Raw genomic sequence first — 24,234 nt, 5'->3', positions numbered from 1 at the left:
AGCAGCAGCCTAAAAATACTAACAAAGTGATATTTCAAAATCGTTAATATTATCTCTAATGCACTAACGCAGAACTTAAAGAATCTCTGTCTATTGAAGAGTGCTACTACATGCTGCCATTAACCTACTGATTGGGCTACATACTCGTGTAAAAGCACTGATTGTCCTGTATTTGGCTCCATCCATCTTCCCATCAACTCTGACCAGCTTCGCTGCCCCTGCTGAAGAAAAGCATCCCCACCACATGATGCTGCCACCACCTTGTTTCACGGTGAGGATGATGTGTTCAGGGTGATATGCAGTGTTAGTTTTCTGCCACACATAAAAGTAAAAAATATAGCTTTTTTTTTCAAAATTGTTGCTGTTTCTTGTTTATAGCGCAAAAAATAAAAACTGAAAATACCACCAAACAAAAGCTCTATTTGTTTGGGTGCAACGTCGCACGACCGCACAATTGTCGGTTAAATCGATTCTGAAGCGGTGAATATGTTATTTATATATCTGGTTAATAAAAGGCTGCTATGGTCATTAAACTCCATCTGTGTCATGTCTGGTCAATTTTATTATAAGTGGTCGGTGGAGCGGTGGTCAGGCACTTTGGGTCAAAGCCTCTTTGGTACCCTAGTCATGAAGATAAAAGGGGGGGTCCAACCCACTACTGGCAAGGTGTACCTAATAAAGTGGCCAGTGAGTGTAGACCAGACCAAAATGAGGGAATGGTTTTTAAATCAGGGACAGTTGGGATCTACGCATATAGATGAATCAAAGAGGGCCAAAAAAAGCCCTAAACTATATCGAGGGGACTGATTTCTTGGAAAACTCTCCATCTGAAGATAGCTGCTGGGAGAGTCGTCTTCAAATAGAGAGTTTTCCAAAAAATCAGTCCCCCCCCATATGTTTTAGGGCTTTTTTTTTGTCCCACTTTGGTTCATCTTCATGAATAGGGAGTATAATCACTGTTTGTATGGTGGCGCCTGCCTTTGTAGCTACATATACAGTATAAGAAAGATCGCTGGTAAAATTTACAAGCCTCTTCTCCCGCTACGGAAAGCGGCAGCCCTGCAGTCTGTAGAGGGAATGCAGCCAGTTCACTCTTTTTTTTTTACTCGTTGTCACACTCAGATCTGGGCTCGGGGCCAGCAAATCAAAGTAAGGAGAAGACAGGAGGCGACGGGAACGTGCCGATGACCTCATTATGCGGAACTGTGCAGCATACAGATCAAAACAAGTGGATTTACATAAGACAAACAACAAAAAATGACAACAACGTGAGACTCCTGGACAAACACAGATGTCAGCAAACACGTCCAGTCCTGACGCCAGACCCGTCCGTGTGAATACACCGAGATCTCACACAACTCACAATAAATACATCCACTATATTCTAATGAATTCTTCAAAAAAGGAATTAGTGCATAGATCAATACCGGGCACTTTCACCCCCTTCCTGCCCAGGCCAATTTTCAGCGCTGTCACAATTTGAATGACAATTGCGCGGTCAGGCATCGCTGTACCAATATGACATTTTTATCATTCCGATAGAGCTTTTATTTGGTGGTATTTAATAACCACTGGCGTTTTTATTTCTTGCTAAATAAAAAAAAGACTGAAAATGTAGAAAAGAAAATGTTTTTTCTTAGTTTCTGTTATAAAATTTTGTTAATAAGTAATTTTTCTTCTTCAGTGACGTGCGCTGATGGGGTGGCACTGGTGGGCACTAATAGGCTGCACTGAAGAGGCAGCACTGATGGGCAATGAAGAGATGCCACTGATGGACACTGAAAAGGTGCCACTGATGGGCACTGAAGAGATGCCACTGATGGGCACTGAAGAGATGCCACTGATGGACACTGAAAAGATGCCACTGATGGACACTGAAGAGATGCCACTGATGGACACTGAAGAGATGCCACTGATGGACACTGAAGAGATGCCACTGATGGACACTGAAGAGATGCCACTGATGGACACTGAAGAGATGCCACTGATGGGCACTGAAGAGATGCCACTGATGGGCACTGAAGAGATGCCACTGATGGGCACTGAAGAGATGCCACTGATGGGCACTGAAGAGATGCCACTGGTGGACACTGAAGAGATGCCACTGGTGGACACTGAAGAGATGCCACTGGTGGACACTGAAGAGATGCCACTGATGGACACTGAAGAGATGCCACTGATGGACACTGAAGAGATGCCACTGATGGACACTGAAGAGATGCCACTGATGGACACTGAAGAGATGCCACTGATGGACACTGAAGAGATGCCACTGAAGAGGCAGCACTGACAGGCACCACTGATGGGCAAAGATTGGAAGCGACAAACAGGTTCAAAAGGCCTCTGGAGACAAAGCAGCAGCCTAAAAATACTAACAAAGTGATATTTCAAAATCGTTAATATTGTCTCTAATGCACTAACGCAGAACTTAAAGAATCTCTGTCTATTGAAGTGTGCTACTACATGCTGCCATTAACCTCCTGATTGGGCTACATACTCGTGCAAAAGCGCAGATATCATCATTGTGAATCAACTAAAGCCCCAGGCTGGGTATCAAACCATAGGCGCATGCGATCTCCTATAATTAAGATATCCATTGGAGCTGGTAAGCGGCAGTTTGTGTGGAGGTGCAAGACAGATCGTTTTTCTTTTATCACTACTCTTGGGTGTTGTGTGCGATAATCTTGATATTGAATATCAATCAAAATGGACTATCAATCATTTATTTAATCAGTCATTTTTTTTACTGGTTTATGTATATAATGTCACAGTAACATATGTGTCACTTGTTTACTCTATAGCGCGGCTTAATATTGGAAAAATGATTAGAAGCACCGGTGGGCACTGTTGGGGCTGCATTTATAATCAGTGAAAATGTAAGAAGAGGGGGGGGCGTGGCTTGGCAGAGCTCGATGGCGGATGTGTGATCTTTGCGCTCCGGCACCTCAGGACACGCAGCGTTCTTTTAACAGGTATTACCGCTCCCTCACCGACCCCAGAGATGGGCACAGCCTCCCGCACGTCGTCGGCATCCCGTTCCCGATCCCCGAGGGAACATTCAGCCGGACGAACACAGGGAAACATCCCGGAGATGTTTCGCTCTCAGCGAGGGAACATGGCGCCTTCCCGCCATAGCGCATTACAGGCCGCGGACAGGAGATCCTCACCACACGCCGACATTGTACTGATGGAAACCTCCCCAGTCAGTAACCCCTCGGGCAATGTGAATAGCGGTCACCGCACACAGGGTACACTGCCTTCCCAGCAACCCATCAGCATGCTGGATTTAAAAACAATCGCCACTGACATTAAAGACACCCTGTCAGCTGCCATTGCTGAGCTCCGGGTGGACATTAGAGCCCTGACGGACCGGGTACACACGGTTGAGAAGACCACTGCTCAACATGATTTGTCTATCCGTAAGGCTACCAGGAAACTTGATGGCCACACACTACAACTCAGAGACATGCAACGGCACATGGAGGACCTGGACAACAGGGGCAGACGACGCAACCTGAGAATTAGAGGCCTCCCGGAATCCGTTGACGGTGAACACGTCCCCGAAGCTATCACAACCATCTTTAATACTGTACTGGATAGACCCCCACAAGCGGCGGTTGAATTTGAGAGGATACATCGCGCTTTGCGCCCTAAAGGCCGTGAGACGGATCCGCCGAGAGATGTCATCTGCTGCCTGGTCAACTACTGTCTCAAAGAGGACATTCTGAAAGCAGCCAGAGCCCGGCCCCAGTTATCCTATGAGTCTACACCTGTACAGATTTTTCAGGACCTCTCGGGCATCACCCTGCAACATCGCAGGGATCTACGCCCCTTGCTGGAGGCTCTAAAAACTCGTGGCATCCTCTACAAATGGAAGTTTCCCTTTTGCCTCACTGCATCCCATCAGGGTCGCACGGCCTACCTAAAGGTTCCTGAGGATCTTCCTAACTTCTGCGCTACCTTGAATGTGCCCCTCATGGAAGTCCCGAATTGGTACGCCAATTTCCGCCCTATGGCCTACAAATCGATCTCCGGCCATATGGAACCTATGGACACTCATGAAGCTCATTATCGCAGACGGAGATCCCCATCCGGGTATAGAGGCCAACGCCCGCCGGAATCCATCCGCAGGGATCACAGCCCGTCATCATCTCCCCGCTCACGGAGGGCCCGGAGAGACTACTAGTCCCTCAATATCCGAGTGATCAGTCAGGTCAGTTCATATACTCAGTTCATGTACTCACTACTCGCTTTTACACCTGAGTTTGCATCTGATATCACTAACTTACCTGTTCCGAATTGTTACCTGCTGCGGAAGGCTCTGCAATGCGTGACCTCCACTTCAAAGTTCTTGTGGGTGACTCCCAGTTTGTTTTTTTTGTTTTTTTTCTTTTGCTCTTTGGTTGATCATCCCTACCTGACCGGTCGTCAGGTCACACATCCTACCAGGACTTTGCTTTGTTCCGGCAATTTCAACAGCACTTGGTACCGAAACTGACTTATCCTTTCCCGCCTTCAGACTTACCATGTTGCTCTCCTTACTGCCGGCATCCGCCTATGGCAGATGGTTTTTGACGCCAACTCACTGCAACACTGTTCCACCGGTCCCTGCTCTATCTGTTACCCGGGATATTAATGACACTATTCATCGGCTCAGAAACTCGCTGTTACGTCTGTCTGGCTTTTAGCGTCTCCTCCAGATAGCTGCTATCTCGGACCCCGATGTGGTACTCTACAGAGACTTCTTTCAGCTTCACACCCTGCGGAAGACATTCGCCCCTTTCATATCTTAGTCCTACTTTTCTGGAATCCTCCTGGGGTACAAGCTTCTAATTGGACTGCTTCGTATATGGTACAGTTCCACTCATCTGTACCCTCCGTTCTCATGGATAAGTATGGTGTATAGGATGACTGCCATCTACTAACTCACATGTTTAACCTATTGCCGGCATATGTATCTCCCACTGTTTAGTATAATATCTACTATTGGGTATATTACGACCATTTAAGTTTCACCATATATCCGCATAGCCGGACGCAGCAGTGTTCATATAGTGGATAGTAAGTGGTAACCTTTCTTGTGTTATTGTGGCGGCTAAATAGATATCGTTTGAATTTGGGAGTCCTGTACTTCATAGTTTTCTCTTTCTGTGTTAATTGTGTTTGCAACTTCGGTTTAACTATTAGGATTACCACTGCTCATACATTTCTTCATGCTAATTTTGTCCTGTAGACGCTAATACCGTTCAGGTTACTTACACGTCAACATTGTCCTGAGTGGCTGCACACTCTCCATCGCTTAGGTACCCTCTGTCACCAAATCTCAAACCCTCCTTGGGCTTTGCCGTTGTCAACCCCAAAGAGGGGTGGTGTTTCCCACTCCACTCCACACCTCCCGAATTTTCACACCACTAGAGAACGTGGTAAACACCCCTTTCCCCCTTTTTCCCCTCTCCCATTTATCCCACCCACTAGGAGCCCCCTAGTGTTTCTGCTCTACTGTAAATCGCTTTCCTTCCCATTCCCCTTCCCCTCCTGTGGTCACCTCCATCTCCCCAACTGCTGATCATGGCCCCTCCTACTACCTCCCCAACGCCTCGATCCCGCCACCAGGTTAATTCGATTAATGCTACTAAATTCTACTCCATCAATGCTCGTGGCTTGAATACACCTGAAAAGAGATCCCAGTTGCTACATACTTTACACCAATCAAGAGCACATATTGCCCTGATACAGGAAACCCACTTCCGGACGGATTCCGTCCCGAAGCTACATAACTTCCATTACCCTGTTGTTTACCATGCTACGAATGATGAGGCAAAGTCTAAAGGGGTCTCTATCCTCATCTCCAGACTTTGCCCCATCACTATCTTGGAGGTCCAAAAAGACCCGAAGGGTCGTTTTCTTTTTCTTAAAGGCCATATCCACAATCGGCCGATCACAATTGCAAACTTGTATGCTCCGAACACCCACCAAGTTCCTTTCTTCCGAGAAACTATCTCTAAACTAGTGGCCTTCCACCAAGGACTTCTGGTCCTTGGAGGAGATTTTAATGTTCCCCTGTCACCCTCTATTGACACGTCCAATGGCTCATCTAGCCTTACATATAGGGCACTCAAAGACATTAAATCCCAATTACGGCTGTTAACTCTCCACGACACTTGGCGTACGTTGCACCCGACTGATCGAGATTACACATACTACTCCCCGCCCCATAAGAAATATTCGAGACTGGACCACTTTTTTCTTTCACAGGATGATTTTCATAATCTAGAAAAGGCCACGATTGAATCTGCTTTGATTTCCGATCACAACCCAATTACTATGGTCCTTCATTTATCACAAACACCCCCCCGATCTCCTATTTGGAGATTGGACGACTCCTTGCTAACCGATATCGCAAACAAGGCTTCGGTCACAGAGTGTCTTCAAAATTATTTTAAAGATAATGGGTCTAACGAACTTTCTAAGGGATCCATATGGGCAGCTCACAAATGTGTCGTTCGAGGGTTGTTTATCTCCCTGAAAGCAAACCGCACGAAGTTGCGCAAAGCTCATTTGGATTCCTTATATAAGCGTATTCACTTTCTGGAGCAAGCTCACAAACGCACACTAGCAGAAGCTCATCTGCCTGAGCTTATACGAACTAGACAGGAACTATTGGAAGAATTGCAGAAAACCGTTAAGCAAAAATTTATTCTAACGCACAAGCTTTTTTATGAATATGGCAATAAAGCTGGCAAGATGCTTGCGAGAGCTCTCCAGAAAAGGAAATCACATCACACCATTCATACAATCTCCTCGCCGACCGGTGACTCCATTATTGACTCAGATAAGATAGCTCAACGCTTTGCCGAGTATTTTCAAGCATTGTATAATTTACCTCCACACCCCCCGACAGCTGCCGACCCCAATAGACAATCACTTATACGGAACTTCCTTGCCACATATTCTCCACCCCCTTTAGACCCCGAGGACCGATCTTTACTGGATACCCCTATTACGTCCACTGAAACCCTAATAGCACTCAAACAACTCAAGGCAGGCAAAAGCCCTGGCCCTGATGGCCTGCCAGCTGCTTATTACAAGGCCTTTTCAGGTGTGCTCCTGCCCCACTTTTTGGAAACCTTTAATGACCTCCCTACATCTAACAGATCTAACATAGATATTCTAGAAGCACATGTCACTCTCATACCTAAACCCGGCAAGGACGCCTCTCAAATCCCCAATTATCGCCCCATCTCCTTATTGAACGTGGACCTCAAATTGTATGCCAAAGTTATAGCGAATCGCATATCCCCTCTGCTTACGAACTTAATTTCAACTGACCAAGTAGGCTTTGTACCTGGCCGCGAAGCCAGAGATAACACCATAAAGGCTTTAAATATCCACCATTGGCTAACCTCTACAAAAAAGGCGGGATTCTTTCTCTCATTGGACGCGGAGAAGGCGTTCGACAGGGTAGCGTGGGATTATATGGCTGCTGTACTGACCCACTTGGGTTTCCCACCGCGTTTGCTTCAAATGATTATGCTTTTGTATTCCACCCCCACAGCCAAAATAAGAGTAAACGGACGCCTGTCGAGCGCCTTCTCCATCGCTAATGGTACCCGTCAGGGATGTCCCCTTTCCCCAATCATTTTTATTTTGACACTTGAACCTTTCCTCCGAATGTTAAGAGGTAACACAGACATTAAGGGGATTGAGATCAAAGATAGAACATATAAACTGGCTGCCTACGCGGATGACATTTTACTTTTTCTCTCAGACCCCGTGACAACTATCCCTAATCTGCTTAGCGACTTGACTTTTTTCCACACTATTTCCAATCTGAAAATTAACTTTGAGAAATCCAGGGCCTTAAACATAACTACACCCGAATCAGTAATTTCCCAATGCAAACTAAACTTTCCTTTTCACTGGGAACGTGGCACCCTGCTGTACCTGGGCATCCATATTCCCACTGACCTATCCACTTTATATGATCATAATTATAGCCCAACACTCCTGAAAATAAAGGACGATTTGCTTACTTGGCATAAGAACTCCTTTTCTTGGTTCGGGAGAATAGCCATTGTCAAAATGACTGTACTCCCTAAACTGTTATATTTATTTCAAACTATTCCCATCACCCTCCCAAAAATCTTTTTCCAGACTTACAAAAAGATGTGTAGAGACTTTATATGGTCCCATAGATCCCCAAGAATAAGCTGGGCCAAACTTGTTCTTCCCAAGTCTAGAGGGGGCCTAGGTGTGCCCGACCTCCACACTTATAACCATGCCACATTACTTACCAGAATCGTTGACTGGCACATCCATCATACAGAAAAGGCTTGGATCCAATTAGAACAAGATATGACCCATTTACCCTTGGTGAACCTCCCATGGATATCCACACAAGCCATCCCTGCCTCTTGCAAAATTCATCCCCTGATCAACTCTTCTCTACAAGCACTACGACGGACGCATCGTTCCCTTAACCTCACATCACCTGAAGGTCCCATGACCCCAATCTCGACCAATCCAGACTTCCCTCCCGACATTACCAGATGCGACCTTCAAAAACCACTCACTCAATACCGTGCTCATCAATTCTTTGAACAAGGGTACCTGTTGTCACACCCAGCTATGATCACAAAGTTTCCTGAACTCCGAATACCCTTCTTCAAATTTTTGCAAATCCGACACTTCTTCAATTCGTGCAACCCACCCTGCAGTTGGTCTAGACAACTTACCCCATTCGAAACCTTATGCAGCAGCGACACACCGCAAAACCATCTGATAGCCAACATAGTACCACTCTTACATTCGGATGCAGCCACACGTTCACCTGCTTCTATGAAATGGGATACTGATCTCCTCACCACTTTGACTGACGGAGATTGGTCCCAGATTTATACACACACTCATAAAGGCACCGTTAATGTCTCGGTACAAGAAAACAGATATAAACTCTGTTCGCGTTGGTATCGCACCCCAGACAAAATACATAAATTATTCCCTGATGTCCCACCCACATGCTGGAGATGTGGTTCCGAATTTGGATCTTTTCTACACATCTGGTGGGATTGTCCCCTACTCCAACCGTTCTGGAAAGAAGTCCATGACAAAATAGTACAGATAACGACATACCCTCTGGCCTTCTCTCCAGCGCAATACCTGTTGCATCACACGCCCATAGCGCAACGCACTTATCGCAAATCACTTCCCTTACACTTAATAAATTCTGCCACGTTATGCATTCCCAGACATTGGAAATCTCCTACACCTCCCACTCTGGAAGAATGGTACCATCAGGTCGATCGGACAGCCGAAATGGAGAGGCTTATTCACCAAGCCCATGATAGACACACCAAATTCTCAGCTATGTGGACATGCTGGCTCCATTTCCGCTCTTCCCCACAGTCGACTACTCCGTCACCCCACCCTTCATGATACAATATGGCACACTTCAGTCTTCCAGAAAAGGACATCACACACCCCTATACGCGAATCCGGCCTGTTACTATCATTAATCACATTCTATCCACCTGTTAACCCCTTTACTCCCCATGTACCCCCTGGAGGTGACCTTTCCCTGAAAACTTCTTTACTCCCAGTTTAACCTCTTGAAACTCGCATATAGGCTTGCTGGTTGCTTCCCCGCACTCACAGTTTGCTCCCCAGAGGGGTGAGTGATCGGGGACCAACCACTGTGAATTAGAATTCTGCGTAGGAAGACATGCTCTCGAGTTGCTATCTATACAACTCCCCTGATATGATTGAGCTTTGATCTACACTTGTTTACATGATTACTAGCTATTGTGCATGTTCCCCCCCCCTTTTTTTTTTTCTTTTTTTTCTTCCTTTTTTATTTATTTTACTGTTCTTTCGCATTTTAGCTGGCTATCAGACCACTGCTCTCTCCATTTTCACTGTCTTATTGTCTGATTGTATTGTATTATGTATTTGGTTGTATGCATATTTACATTATCTGAATAAAAACATTTGAAACAGAAAATGTAAGAAGAGGAATGCCGATAACCAGAAAATCCTGTTTACACTGTGACATCCATTGACACACTCCTGGCAATTTGCGACCATGCTGTAGTCATCTTTCAGCTATAGCGTGGTCATGAAGAGGTTAAAACCAGGCTTTTTCTGGCACTTTCTGTTTACAAGTTTAAATCACTCTTTTTTGGTAGAAATATATAATTATAATACATATTTTAAGGCCATAGAGGCAATTAAAGACAATCTAGTCTTTGATCGACTCTGGGACCAGACGTTCGCACTGCCTCTGGCTTGCCGGTTTTGAACGGTGAGCCCGAGAAACACCGGCGAGCGGCGGGAGGAAGCTTCTCCGAGGGCTTTCATGAGAAAGCCAGCCGCCGGCTGAGGAAAAGCCAGCTGAGGATACCAGGGTTATGGCTGATAGTTTCAGCCATAACCCCGGTAAACCAATTCAAAGCAGCAATGTGTATATATATATATATATATATATATATATATATATATATATATATATATATATATATATATATAAAAATATTCTAAATTCAATGAGCAAACCAATTTGGAAAGTTGACACCCTAAGGAGCTGCTTGATTTTAATGGGCTCTTCTGCTTTCCCTGCTGTGCCCTTTAGCTGCACTCAAACAGACTTCAGGCACTCCAATTACCGTATTTTCCGGCGTATAAGACGACCCGGCATATAAGACGACCCCCTAAAAACCTGCACAGTTAAAATGTTTTGCCCGTACTCACCGTTTAAGACGACCCCCGATTCCGAGGCTTCCGACGCTTCATATCCCTCTTCTTCTTCGTTCTTGCTGGAGCCATTTCCTTCTTCCTTCTGGTGCTGGAGCCAATCACGGCGAGCAATGTATTCTATTAATGAATACAAAGCCTGCTGGGATTGGCGGAGGCTGTTACATCATCAGCCCGCGCCTCACTCTCAAAGCCAATCGGAGCAGGCTACTGTGTGTAGCCTGCTCGGATTGGCAGAGATTGCTGCTCCAATCCGAGCAGGCTCTGTATTCATTTGAATACATCGCTCACTGGGATTGGTTCAGTGGTATATACTGTATGTAGCCGAAGCTACATACAGTATTACCGGACATCTAGAAGGCATCCCAGCAGCTGACCCGGCGTATAAGACGACCCCTCCTTTTTGCTCAGTTTTTTTAAGTGTAAAAGGTCGTCTTATACGCCGGAAAATACGGTACTTATTTTTTTTGCAATTTATTAGCTCAACAAACTTAGGCCCAGGGCAATTATCTTCCAGTATGTTTTGGACCTTTTGCCACAGGTCAGCTGTAGGACTCAGATGGGTGGCTACCTTCCAGTTTCTTTGGGCCTCTGCCACTGGAAAGTTTAGCAAACTTTAGATGGACAGCGGAGACAAAATACACGCTCTATTTGACTTTGGCTTTCCCCTTCAGGTAAAAGGTCTACAAGGCCTAGGAGGGAAAGAATGGAACTCTGGAGGTACACCCTCCCCAGGCAGCAGCCCGGAAGGAAAGGATCTTCCACCGCTACATCCTCTCCGAGCAAAGCCTGGGAGGCAAAGATCTATTCTAGGAGGTCTCTCGAAATATTCATTCTCTTCCCCATATAAAACCCTTGATGACCCTAAGTAACCCAATTCATTGTATCTTCCTAATCTATCTACTAAAGAACACTCAACAGCAGCAGACACATGTAAACAATGTTCTTGGGCTTAGACGAAACCTACCAAACCCAGATAACAAACCAAGCTCAAGCTGCCTAGAGCATAGCTACAAGCATACAATTTAGACTAGGGGCACTCCAGCTTAAAGCAGGGTCTCTACACTAGAATTGACGGTGGCCCAGATAACATAAACAAAGCTCAAGCTGCCTAGAGCCTAGCTACAAGCATACAATTTAGACTAGGGGCACTCCAGCTTAAAGCAGGGTCTCTACACTAGAATTGACGGTGGCAAAGGAGCCCAGGAGGGGAAAAATGGACCTCTGGAGCTACACCCTCCCCAGACAGCAGCCCAGGAGGAAAGAGCCTTCAACCACGACATCCTCTCTAAGCAAAGCCTGTGAGGCAAAAGCTTTAGATTACAAGGTCTCTCCAAATAATTTTCGCTTCCCCAACCAGGGGCGTAACTATAGGGGGTGCAGCAGTCGCGACCGCAACTGGGCCCTGTGATGCAGGGGGCCCATGCAGCCCCCTCTACATATGGCCGGCAGCAGCATAGGCAGCTAGGGGTACCAGTGCACCATGCACACGGGTGGCTGGAGGTGGAGGGTGACTAGCAGAGCTCCATTCTCGAATATCGCACTGGCCGCTCTTTAGTTGTGCATTCACCGCATGACCTGTGTCCTCGGCCAGCTCCTCAGAGTACCCCTCTCCTGCTCCATGCATTGCCGCTCAGTCCGATGTCTGTTCTCCACAGCCAAAGTCCCGCCCCCTCCTGAGTCCGGCCCACACTGCACTACATACTTCTCCCGGGTAAACAAACTTTAAGCACAAAGATGCAGTGCAGCCCTATGAGAGCCGGCTCCCCGGAGGACACTGCAGCCTTGTCTGCCAGCCCCCCTCCTCCCCAGTCATACACAGATGATGAAAGGTCTTTCTGGGAGATATGCTGATCACCCGTCCAGCACACTGGATGGAGCCTAGGCCAACATGGATGAGTGCACGGCCTGCAGCTTGGTCATGGTGAGTGAGAGGACCCCATCCCCCACACACCATTACATACCCCCTCCATCTTCCCCTGGGGACAGGGACCCCTTCTCACGTGGGGACAGGGACCCCTTCTCACCTGGGGGCAGTAACTTCATCTGCCCTGGAGAAAAGGACCTCATCAATTCTGGGGATGGGGACCCCATCCTGCCTAGGGACAGTCCCCCAATGGGGCACCTAAAAATAAAAAAAATAAAATAAAAAAAAACTACTGATACCAGTGGTGGAACTACAGGGCTCACAAAGGTCATACCTGTGACCATGCCCTGGAGTTCCACCGCCGAACTCGGAGGGAAGGGCCCTGGCTGGGGTTCAGGGGGGCCCTTCATGGTTTCTTGCATCGGGGCCCTGAAGGTTCTAGTTACGCCACTGTCCCCAACCCACATTACTTGCATTAAAGCACGTCATGTTCCTGGGCTTTGGGCAAACCTAACAAAACTCATATAGCATAAAGAAAGCTCAGGCTGGTTAGCTGCAAACATGAAATTTAGACTGGGGATACTCCAGTTTAAAGCAGGGTCTTTACACTGGTCTTAAGGATTTTCCAACGGGAAATGTTCGATGACAGGCTGTTGGCAGAAAATCCAACCATTTGTACGCTCCATCGGACAACTGTTGTTGGATTTTCGCTGACAAATGTTGGATGGCAGGTTTTAACATTTTCCGCAGACAAATGTCCGTTGTCAGATTTTCCCAGCGTGTGTACACAAGTTCGTCAGAAAAAAAAAGTCCAAAGTACAAACACGCATTGCTCGGAAGCAAGGACGAGCCAGAAGCTGCCGGTCTTGTAAACTAGCGTTCGTAATGGAGAATTAACATTCGTGAAGCGGCAAAGTATGAAATCTGGAAATGCAGCGCACAATTCTCTTCTTCTTTAATGGGATAATAATGGAGCTGCTTGGCTGCTGATACTGATGGAGTTATTGCAAACTGATTTCTAAAGGCTTTTTTTTTCTAGTGATATCAAGAATATTATTATTGTTTTTTTTTAGTTTTTTATTTGGGTAAGTTACCACAACGCCATTATCCCGTAGTTTTTAAGATCAAAGATACAACTATGTCGGTGTCCCTTGTCAATTTTTCATTGTATTTTTTTAAATGTAACTGCCTCTCCCAAACTGTCATTTGAAGTAAAACACATAGCCGAGTATTATTTTTTTTATCGTGCATTAAAAAAAGAAAACAAAATTAGGCATGCTGTCTGCCAATAGAACTTAACCAAAAAGTGCATTCTGTGCATCCAAAAATATAGAAAATATACTAAATCAAATTATTAGTATTCAACCAAAAAATAAAATAAAAGCCTCATGCATGTGTCCTGCTTCTTAATATAGGGGGTCACCAATGCCAAGAGTTGGAGAAAGCAGGGGTCCGTCATCCGGAGATAATTCCGAAAATCATCCGGATTATTCTCCCGGAGCTCCCGCAGCAAAGGCATATGACATAATTGGTCACGATTAATAAAGCAACCAATTTTTGGTCCAATAACTCCTCCTCCGCCTGTTCCTGGACTGGACTTTGGGTCAAAGCAATAACTCCAAGACCAATAATAAATAACACGTTATCTCCTCCGATTCCGCAACATGGCTGGTTTGACGAACGGCCGTTCAGAAACAAAATGAAAAGTGGGAACTCAAAAGCGTGAAATGAAAAGTGCCAATTAACACTCAAACTTCTACTAACACAAAATTAGCAGAAGGAGCCCAAAGGGTGGCGCTAAAGAGCTAAAAAAAAAAAACACGTAGTACGTCATTCCGTTCGTGTTTGTTGGCCGACAATTCCTTGCCGTTTGTATGCAAGACAAAATCCAGGCACACGCCTTCGGACAAAAGCCAGAGGTTTTGTCTGCGGAAAATACGATCGTGTGTACGAGGTTTAAGTCTATAAGATCATGCGGAGTAAACTCAAAGTTTTGCAGTTGAAAAAGTTCTGACGTCTCCCCACTTTCCCCTCAAATCACTCAGGTGATGAACTTCTTTGCCTCCGGTTGTAACCATTGTAAGGGCCCCTAAGAGATGACACGGCAGTTAGTGATAGGGGGGTCCATGATGAAAGGTTCTCATTCTGTCACCCAAGAGAACTAAAATTCCATTAGCGGTTACCAGCCTGACTCACGTTATCACGTCGGCTTTTGCTAAGCTAGAACTAATATTACATTGACATTTACTGCAGTGAACAAAACACTTGAGGATGCGATAGCTAGATGGCAGTTCCCCGAGCCCGACGAGAGCCTCTACTTCTCATTTCATCTCTGATGTGCTTTGTAAAACGCAGTTAACGGCTGTACCTTTGGGGAAGCGGGAAAAGTGCCCGTAATCACACCCTGCCTAGATAGTTTGCAATACTTAACCTGTCTCCCGCTGACACCATGTACTTTGCTTGCCAAATTATAGAGCAAGGCGCTCACCAAGCCAGACGTTTCAAGAATATTCAAGTGTTTATTGGCAGCATACATTCCGTCGTGTCATACTGGTTAATATCTAATCGTATTATTAAAGAGGGCCTGGTACATTATATTAAGTATCGGGACGCCTGCCTTTACATGCACATGAACTTTAATGGCATCCCAGTCTTAGTCCGTAGGGTATTGAGTTGGCCCACCCTTTGCAGCTATAACAGCTTCAACTCTTCTGGGAAGGCCGTCCACAAGGTGTAGGAGTGCGTCTCTGGGAATGTTTGACCATTCTTCCAGAAGGGAAGAATGGTCAAACATTCCCATAGACACACGCAACCCCCCCCCCCCGCGCAAAGATCCACCCATTTCAGAAATCCACCCCCACGAGCATCGGGAGCATGTGGCAGAATGTACTAGAATGCACAGGCCCCCGTGTAGAGCTCACGAACAGTTGTTCATGTACGGAGACTTTCAGTGTCTCCTTTGTCCTCCGTACTGCGCCTGCGCAGTACAGGGCGGACACTAACCGATGGGGGGGGGGGGGGGGGACAACGACGACTTTCACGTCAGAACACCTGCGCCTGCACCCGAAGCCAATGGATGAATCGGCTTGGGTGCCGACATGGTGGGATCCTTGCTCAGGTGAGTGTCAGTCCTTTCCCACATGCCAGAGTGCTAGGGGTAACCTTAGACTCCGAACTGTCCTTTCAGGCCCACATACAATCCCTGTCCAGATCATGCCGCCTCAACCTCCGCAACATTTCCAGAATACTCCCCTTTTTAACTAATGACACCACCAAGCTTCTAATTCACACCCTGGTCATCTCTCGCCTCGACTACTGCAACTCCCTCCTCATTGGATTACCTTTACATCGACTGTCCCCCCTTCAGTCCATAATGAATGCCGCTGCCAGACTCATCCACCTTACTAACCGCTCAGTGTCCTCCACCCCTCTCTGCCAATCCCTCCACCGGCTTCCACTCACCCAACAAATAAAATTCAAAGTTCTAACAATAATTTACAAAGCCATCCATAACTCTGCCCCCCAGCTACATCACTAACCTAGTCCCAAAATACCAACCAAGCCGCTCTCTTCGGTCATCCCAAGACCTCCTGCTCTCTAGCTCCCTGGTCACCCACCCCCCCCCCCCCCATGCTCACCTCCAGGATTTCTCCAAAACTTCTCACATCCTTTAGAACTCCCTACCCCAATCTGTCCGACTGTCCCCTAATCTATCCATCTTTAGACGATCCCTGAAAACCCTTCTCTTCAAAGAACCCTATCCTGCTTCTAACTAACACTGTTTTACTTCCTCCATCAGCTCATCCCCCCCACAGCTATTACCTTTTGTATCAATTGCCCCTTCCTTTTTAGATTGTAATCTCTGACGAGCCGGGCCCTCTGATTCCTCTTGTACCAAATTGCAATGTAACTGTAACGCCTGCCCTCATGTTGTAAAGCGCTGCGCAAACTGTTGGCGCTATATAAAAACCTGTATAATAATAATAATATTAGAATTTTTTATTTTTTATTTTCAGACGAAGCTGAGCTTTAACACGAGGAATCCTAACAGATCCCCTGCAGCAGCAAACGGGAGGTGGGAAAGCAGCAGCACTGCGAGGACGGGGGGAAGGGAAGCACAGGGGCAGCAGGACAGGGATATGGAAGTCGCAGGAACCAATGCCCTCCATGTCTCTCCTGCAGCCGCTGAATGTTTGGGAGAGGAGGAGAAGTAGGCATTCAGAAGAGAGTTCGGTTCCTCTACTGCCCCCCCTATCCCCCTGGAGCATGGGGCCGGGTCGCAATGGCGCCCTCTGTATGTATGCCCCAAGGGGATAGTATCCTATAATGTTAAAACCAGGCAAAAATAAAAAAATAATTCACAGATTCCTTCCTACCCAAATAGCAAAGTTTAAAAAGAAAAACTCTCCAAAGATTGTATGTTTTAATTGCTGCAGCGCTCAGCTTAAGGAGAGAGGTGTGTGGGGGGGGGGGTGGGAGGGGGGGTTGTAGGTTTGATGTGGTAGAGGCTGACCGGAGTACTGTTTTAGAGGATAACTTTCTTCATTCCTCATCACTCTCCTATAGTGCCCTCTACTACAGACAGCGGCTTCCGTCACTCACCGCGGCCCACGCCAGCATGTGGCGGTTCCGTCACTCGTCTTCCTGAGCCAGCAGGGAAAGTTGTTAGCGCTTATAGAAGAATCTTTTGTACAACTTGAGCATCTGCACTTGTGAGGGACCAATCTGCCAAGAGCTGTACAAGAACAGATCCCTCACTTCTATTTCCTGCCATCACAGAAGGCTCCGGCATGAGCGGCCTTCTTGTTGCTGAGTCATATTTTGTTTTATGGCTCGCAATGCACTTTGTGTGCGGGGGGAAGAAAGAAAATAAATACTGTACAGGTTTATTATTAAGTCAGAACGTACGTCATCTAAGACCAGTACTTGTTCTGGAGCAGTGGTCTGTGGCCCTTTGCTTGTCTTTATACAACTCTCAGGGTGCACTCACTGACACCAATGATGGGGCGCTATTCCCCACACTGATACCAATGATGGGGCACTATTCCTCCCACTGACACCAATGATGGGGCACTATTCCTCCCACTGACACCAATGATGGGGCACTATTCCTCCTACTGATACCAATGATGGGGCCCTATTCCCCACACTGACACCAATGATGGGGCGCTATTCCTCCCACTGATACCAATGATGGGGCACTATTCCTCCCACTGACACCAAAGATGGGGTACTATTCCTCCCACTGATACCAATGATGGAGCACCATTCATCCCACTGATACCAATGATGGGGCACCATTCTTCCCACTGATACCAATGATGGAGCACCATTCATCCCACTGACACCAATGATGGGGCACCATTCATCCCACTGACACCAATGATGGAGCACCATTCATCCCACTGACACCAATGATGGGGCACTATTCCTCCCACTGATACCAATGATGAGGCACTATTCCTCCCACTGATACCAATGATGGGGCACTATTCCTCCCACTGATACCAATGATGGGGCACTATTCCTCCCACTGATACCAATGATGGAGCACCATTCATCCCACTGATACCAATGATGGGGCACCATTCTTCCCACTGATACCAATGATGGAGCACCATTCATCCCACTGATACCAATGATGAGGCATTATTCCTCCCACTGATACCAATGATGAGGCACTATTCCTCCCACTGATACCAATGATGAGGCACTATTCCTCCCACTGATACCAATGATGGGGCACTATTCCTCCCACTGATACCAATGATGGGGCACTATTCCTCCCACTGATACCAATGATGGGGCACTATTCCTCCCACTGATACCAATGATGGAGCACCATTCATCCCACTGATACCAATGATCGGGACTATTACTTCCTGCTAATACCAATGATGGGGCACTATTCCTCCCACTAATACCAATGATGAGGCACTATTCCTCCCACTGATACCAATGATGGGGCACTATTCCTCCCACTAATACCAATGATAGGGGCACTATTCCTCCCACTAAAACCAGCGATGGGGTGCTATTATTCCCACTAATACCAATGATCGGGACTATTACTTCCCACTAATACCAATTGAGGGGCACTATTCCTCCTACTAATCCAATGATGAGGCACTATTCCTCCCACTAATTCCAATAATGGGGCACTATTCCTGACACTGATACCTATGATGGGGCACTATTCCTCCCACTGATACCAATGATGAGGCACTATTCCTCCCACTAATTCCAATAATGGGGCACTATTCCTGACACTGATACCAATGATGGAGCACCATTCATCCCACTGATACCAATAATCGGGACTATTACTTCCTGCTAATACCAATGATGGGGCACTATTCCTCCCACTGATACCAATGATGGGGCACTATTCCTCCCACTAATACCAATGATAGGGGCACTATTCCTCCCACTAAAACCAGCGATGGGGTGCTATTATTCCCACTAATACCAATGATAGGGACTATTACTTCCCACTAATACCAATTGAGGGGCACTATTCCTCCCAGAATACCAATGATGAGGCACTATTCCTCCCACTAATTCCAATAATGGGGCTCTATTCCTGACACTGATACCAATGATGGGGCACTATTCCTCCCACTAATACCAATGATGGGGCGCTATTCCTCCCACTAATACCAATGATGGGGCGCTATTCCTCCCACTGACACCAATGATGGGGCACTATTCCTCCCACCGACTACAGGCACTGTAATTTTTTACTTCCACTGGGCACTCCAGCCCACCTAAAGTCTGAAGGACAGTAAACTCTCCCTTTGTTTATAAAGTCTGGAGACCCCTGTTTGATGAGTATCGATATACAGCTGAGGGATGAAGCACTAGGAGTCGTTGGTTGGAATCCCAACCACGGCACTACATGCCTGGTGTTTGCATGTTCTCCATGTGCTTGCGTGGGTTTCCTCTGGGTACTCCGGTTTCCTCCCACACCCCAAAGACATGTCAGTAGGTTGATTGGCTCCTGTCTATATTGGTCCCAGTATGTGTATGTGTGAATGTGAGTTAGGGACCTTAGTGTGTGAGCTTCTCGAGGACAGGGACTGATGTGAATGTACAATAGAGATGTAAAGCACCGTGTAAATTGACGGCACTATATAAATACCTGTAATAAATAAATAAGTGGTCATCTTTCTTACCTTTCTTTGTTAAATTTAAGTGAATGTAGAACAGCTGGCCTCTTCTGTCTCAGGTTCCATAAGTGAAGAGTCTCGTCGGCACATGCAGTGACCAAGGCACCCTGCGGACACAGACGGGGGGGGGGGGGGTATGCAAAAAACAGTTATTAAATAACTACTATTTCCTGTCCAGTACAATGACAACACTTTACTGAATACCATGCAACAATAACAGAGTCTAGCAAAGAACAAGGTTTGTCACACGGGCGGGGGGGAGCACAGGTGTTCTATGTTCTGTGGGCAGGTAGTCCCATTCCCATTCATGTCTAGTGGTCCATGCTGCATGGACACAAAATTTGACAGCCCTAAAAACACAGAAAATGTGCGGGCCAAATTTTGACATGCGTCTGTGTCAAATGAATGCAGGCGCTGCTTCTGCATCCACTGGCCAAAGCCTTCCTTGAGCGCAGCTCATGGGTGAATGCAGAGGCAGCAGCAAAATGTGTCTTGGCCAGGAAGATGGGACTCGGTGCCCACCTGAATGAGCCCTTAGACCAGTCTTCCTCAAAAAAGGGTTTCTCCAAAGCTTGGTAGTAGAGTAGGGCAAACAGTTCGAGCGGAGAAAAAGTTAGGCCCAAACATCACCCCGTTCACCCGTTTGGCGAACACCCGAATTTGGGGGAGGCTCAGATGTTCGGTCGGTGACGTCAAAAGGGGGTGGTGGTGTCACAAGGTGACTCACCAGGTGGCCCTGCCCATAACCTATTTAACAACCATCAAAGGGCAGAGCAGTACCATTTTATAAAGCCACCTCCTTGAGTAGGGGGGCACTGACCAAATTTGACTAGGTGTGGGGGGGGGGGGGGGTTGGATGGCATCGGTGGATACGGTATCAGACTAATTACAGATAACCTATAGCTATTGATATTGGTGTGCTAGGCCATAATGGGTGATGTATATGACTGGCATACAGAAGAAATATTGATAAATCTGGCCATACTTTGAACTGTATTTAGCATAACGGACCAAAATGTCGGACAACGCGGGTGCAGTGTCACCTAGTGCCTTCCTCCAGTTTGGAGGCCAACTTGAACGGTATATATCTAGGCAAAAGTTCTATTGTTTTTGGGGGGGGGGGCTTAACTCCACGATTAGTTTTTGTTTTGTATGTAAATGTCCACTGGCAATTGTGTTATAGCCGGTGGGTGTCTCCTGCAAGAGTAGCTTGTTGTTATTTGTATGCTTAAAAAATTTAAAAAAAATAATTTAAAAAAATATATAAAAAATGGGCAGAGCAGGCATTCGGTGGTTAGTCTTCGTCGCAGGCAAAGTATTTTTTTTTCTCCTTGTTCTCTCGGTGCGGCGGCGTCATGATTGATGATGGACTTACATCAGGGGACTTTTTTTTTCTTTTTTTTAATAAACGAATTGTCAAAAACTGTCTCCTATGTTTATTTTTGACCATTTTTTTTGGTGAATGAGTACCCCATACTCATTCACCATAGGGAGGGGGCTGGGATCTGGGGGTCACCTTGGTAAAGGGGGCTTCCAGATTTCGATAAGTTCCCTGCCTGCAGACCCCTGCAACCACAGGGTAGGGTTTTCGGGAAGAGGCCCTTGAACCATCAACAAACTGCCTTCTTGGGGGGAGGGGGCAAAGCACCCCCTCATGTAAAGGGCATGTGGCCTGGTAAGGTTGGGGAGGGGCGCTCGCTTGCCCCCCCTTTTTCCTGACCTGCATGCTCGAATAAGGGTCTGGTATGGATTTTGGGGGGGGCCCACGCCTTTTTAAAAAAAATTGGTGTGGGGGTCCTCTTAAAATCCATCCAAGCCCTTTGGGGGGGGAACCCCACACCATTTTTCTTAACATGTCGGCAATTTAAAATATAATTTTTTTTCTCTTTATAAATATCAGTTTTGCTGCAGCAGGTTCTATACATGGCACAGATGCGCCACTTTTCAGGCAGACTAGGGGAACCCCCCCCCCAGGCACAATAATAAAGGAATTTTTCATTTTTATTGTTTACATGAAGCATCAGTAAAATTACTGCTCCTGTAAAAATAATGTTTTTAAAAAAAAAAAAGAAAGTTGGCATTGGTACATGTCCCCCAGGGCAGTACTCGAACCCCCATACCCTTTTTATGGGCAATAACTTGCATATGAGCCTTCAAAATGGGCACTTTTTATTTTTCAAGTTCAGGTCCCATAGACTTTAACAGGGTTCACAGATCGGGTCCAAACTTTTAGCGATGTTCGACAGTTTTGCTGCAGCAGGTTCTATACATGGCACAGATGCACCACTTTACAAGACTAGGAGAACCCCCCAGGCACAATATTTAAAGGAATTTTTAATTTTTATTGTTTTACATGAAGCATCAGTAAAATGTCTGCTCCTGTAAAAATAATGTTTTTAAAAAAAAGAAAGTGTTGGCATTGGTACATGTCCCCCAGGGCAGTACTCAAACCCCCGTACCCTTTTTATGGCCAATAACTTGCATATGAGCCTTCAAAACAGGCACTTTCTGGCGCGAACTGAACCAGGGGGTGTTCGGCCCAACTCTACGTGGTAGAAGTTCCTTGCACACATTTTTGACTCTCAGATATGTACCTGACAGGGGAAATTCTATTCACTTACCATTGTTCCCACTGATCTTCACCATTATCTACCCCAAGTCCAACACAGTGCACGGACAAGGACATTTAGCGCCTAGGGGAAAGATGCCAAACTGCACCCCTTCCCTTTTCATGATGTGCAAGCTTAGGTGATCCTACGCCCAGCAGTTACTCGCTTGTCAAAAATCACCTCCACTGTCACTCCTCTTGTCAGCCTTGTAACAGACAAAATGCACCTTCATTCCTACAGTAAACCACTGCGCCCCCGGGCAGCCACCCCTCTTGCCCACCCCTTGTCCCGGTGATGTGTCAAATACTGTCCCCCATCGGATAGTGTCCGCCCTGTACTGCGCTTGCGCAATACAGAGGACAAGGAGACACCGAAGGTCTCCAAAGATGAACGGCGTGTGGGCCGTGAGTCCAGGTTCAAGCCCCACCATCCAAGTGGACATAGAGTTAGAATAAAAAATAGCCGAGCGAAGCAAGGTCGTGCCCGAAGCATGGCAAGCAAAGTGTGCCCGCGAGGGGCTTTGTTACTATGTGCTACCGTATGTCCACTTGGATGGTGGGGCTTGCACCTGGACTCGTTCAGGCGCCATTCTTCTTCGGAGACTTTCGAAGTCTCCTTCTCCTCCATACTGCGCAGTACGGGGCGGACACTATCCGATGGCCGGACAGTTTTTGACAGAACACCGGCCCTGGCCCCACACATGGTAATTAGCAGGCATTCCCTGAAACCGGAAAGTTATTTCAAGTGTTCCTATTGGAAGATTTTCCCTTTATTCCTGTTCCATCGACAACTGTAAATCACTTTCTATTCCAGTGACACTGGTCACCAGTGAATGCACCAGCCCAGTGGGAACACAGACAGCCATAACAAATCTGACGCAGGAAAAAAAGAATGAGAGCACAGCACCGCTATCCAGTTAGTGATATCCCAGGAGCCTTGTATGACCCCAGGACTAGATGCTGATGGTGCAGAGAAAGTAACGAGAGCAACGCATCACTAGTTCAAGAGTCCAAAATGATGATCTTTTTACGAACATAACAAGATTACATAGGATTACACAGGCCTACCAGCACATGGCTTTTGTCTCCAGTTCCAGATTATTAACCATTTAATTTCTCAATAGGTGCAGAGTCCAGTTTTGCTCATGCAAGGGGCTTTTAAAGCCCCGATGAAGCAGGGGTATATCCGGGGGGGGGGGAACAGGGCAATTGCCCCCTCCGAGAATGCGGGTGATCGGGCGGGCGGCTCCGCGGGTGACAGCCCACGGGGGGTTCCGTGGATGTTGTGGCGGGGGGCTCCCTGGGAACAATCCGCAACGTATGGCAGGCGACATGGCAAGTGACAATCCGCAATGTGTGGCAGGCTACGTGGCAAGTGACAATCCGCAACATGTGGCAGGCGACGTGGCAATTGGCAATCCGCAACGTGTGGCAGGCGACGTGGCAAGTCACAATCCGCAATGTGTGGCAGGCGACGTGGCAAGTGATAATCTGCAATGTGTGGCAGGCGACGTGGCAAGTGACAATCCGCAACGTGTGGCAGGCTACGTGGCAAGTGACAATCCCCAACGTGTAGCAGGCTACGTGGCAAGTGACAATCCCCAACGTGTAGCAGGCTACGTGGCAAGTGACAATCCGCAACATGTGGCAGGCGACGTGGCAAGTGGCAATCCGCAACGTGTGGCAGGCGACGTGGCAAGTCACAATCCGCAATGTGTGGCAGGCGACGTGGAAAGTGACAATTCGCAACGTGTGGCAGGCGACATGGCAAGTGACAATTCGCAACGTGTGGCAGGCTACGTGGCAAGTGACAATCCGCAACGTGTGGCAGGCTACGTGGC

General features: G+C 46.9%; 1 protein-coding gene across 8 annotated transcripts in view; it reads right to left on the bottom strand.

Moving 5' to 3' along the window:
* Positions 1–24,234, bottom strand: part of STXBP5L (syntaxin binding protein 5L) — a 508,429-nt gene that overhangs the window by 280,583 nt on the left and 203,612 nt on the right. For all 8 annotated transcript variants that reach the window (XM_077479605.1, XM_077479606.1, XM_077479607.1 and 5 more), the window contains exon 4: positions 19,792–19,892. In XM_077479605.1, the coding sequence (XP_077335731.1) occupies positions 19,792–19,892 (101 nt within the window). The remainder of the gene's footprint in view (positions 1–19,791; positions 19,893–24,234) is intronic.

The sequence above is a fragment of the Lithobates pipiens genome, unplaced genomic scaffold (assembly GCF_037356315.1).
Source record: "Lithobates pipiens isolate NorthernLeopardFrog02 unplaced genomic scaffold, aLitPip1_a1.2 Scaffold_16, whole genome shotgun sequence".
NCBI classification, from domain to species: Eukaryota; Metazoa; Chordata; class Amphibia; order Anura; family Ranidae; genus Lithobates; species Lithobates pipiens.
Note: the sequence above shows the minus strand (reverse complement) of the source record. Positions and strands in the feature narration are given on the sequence as shown.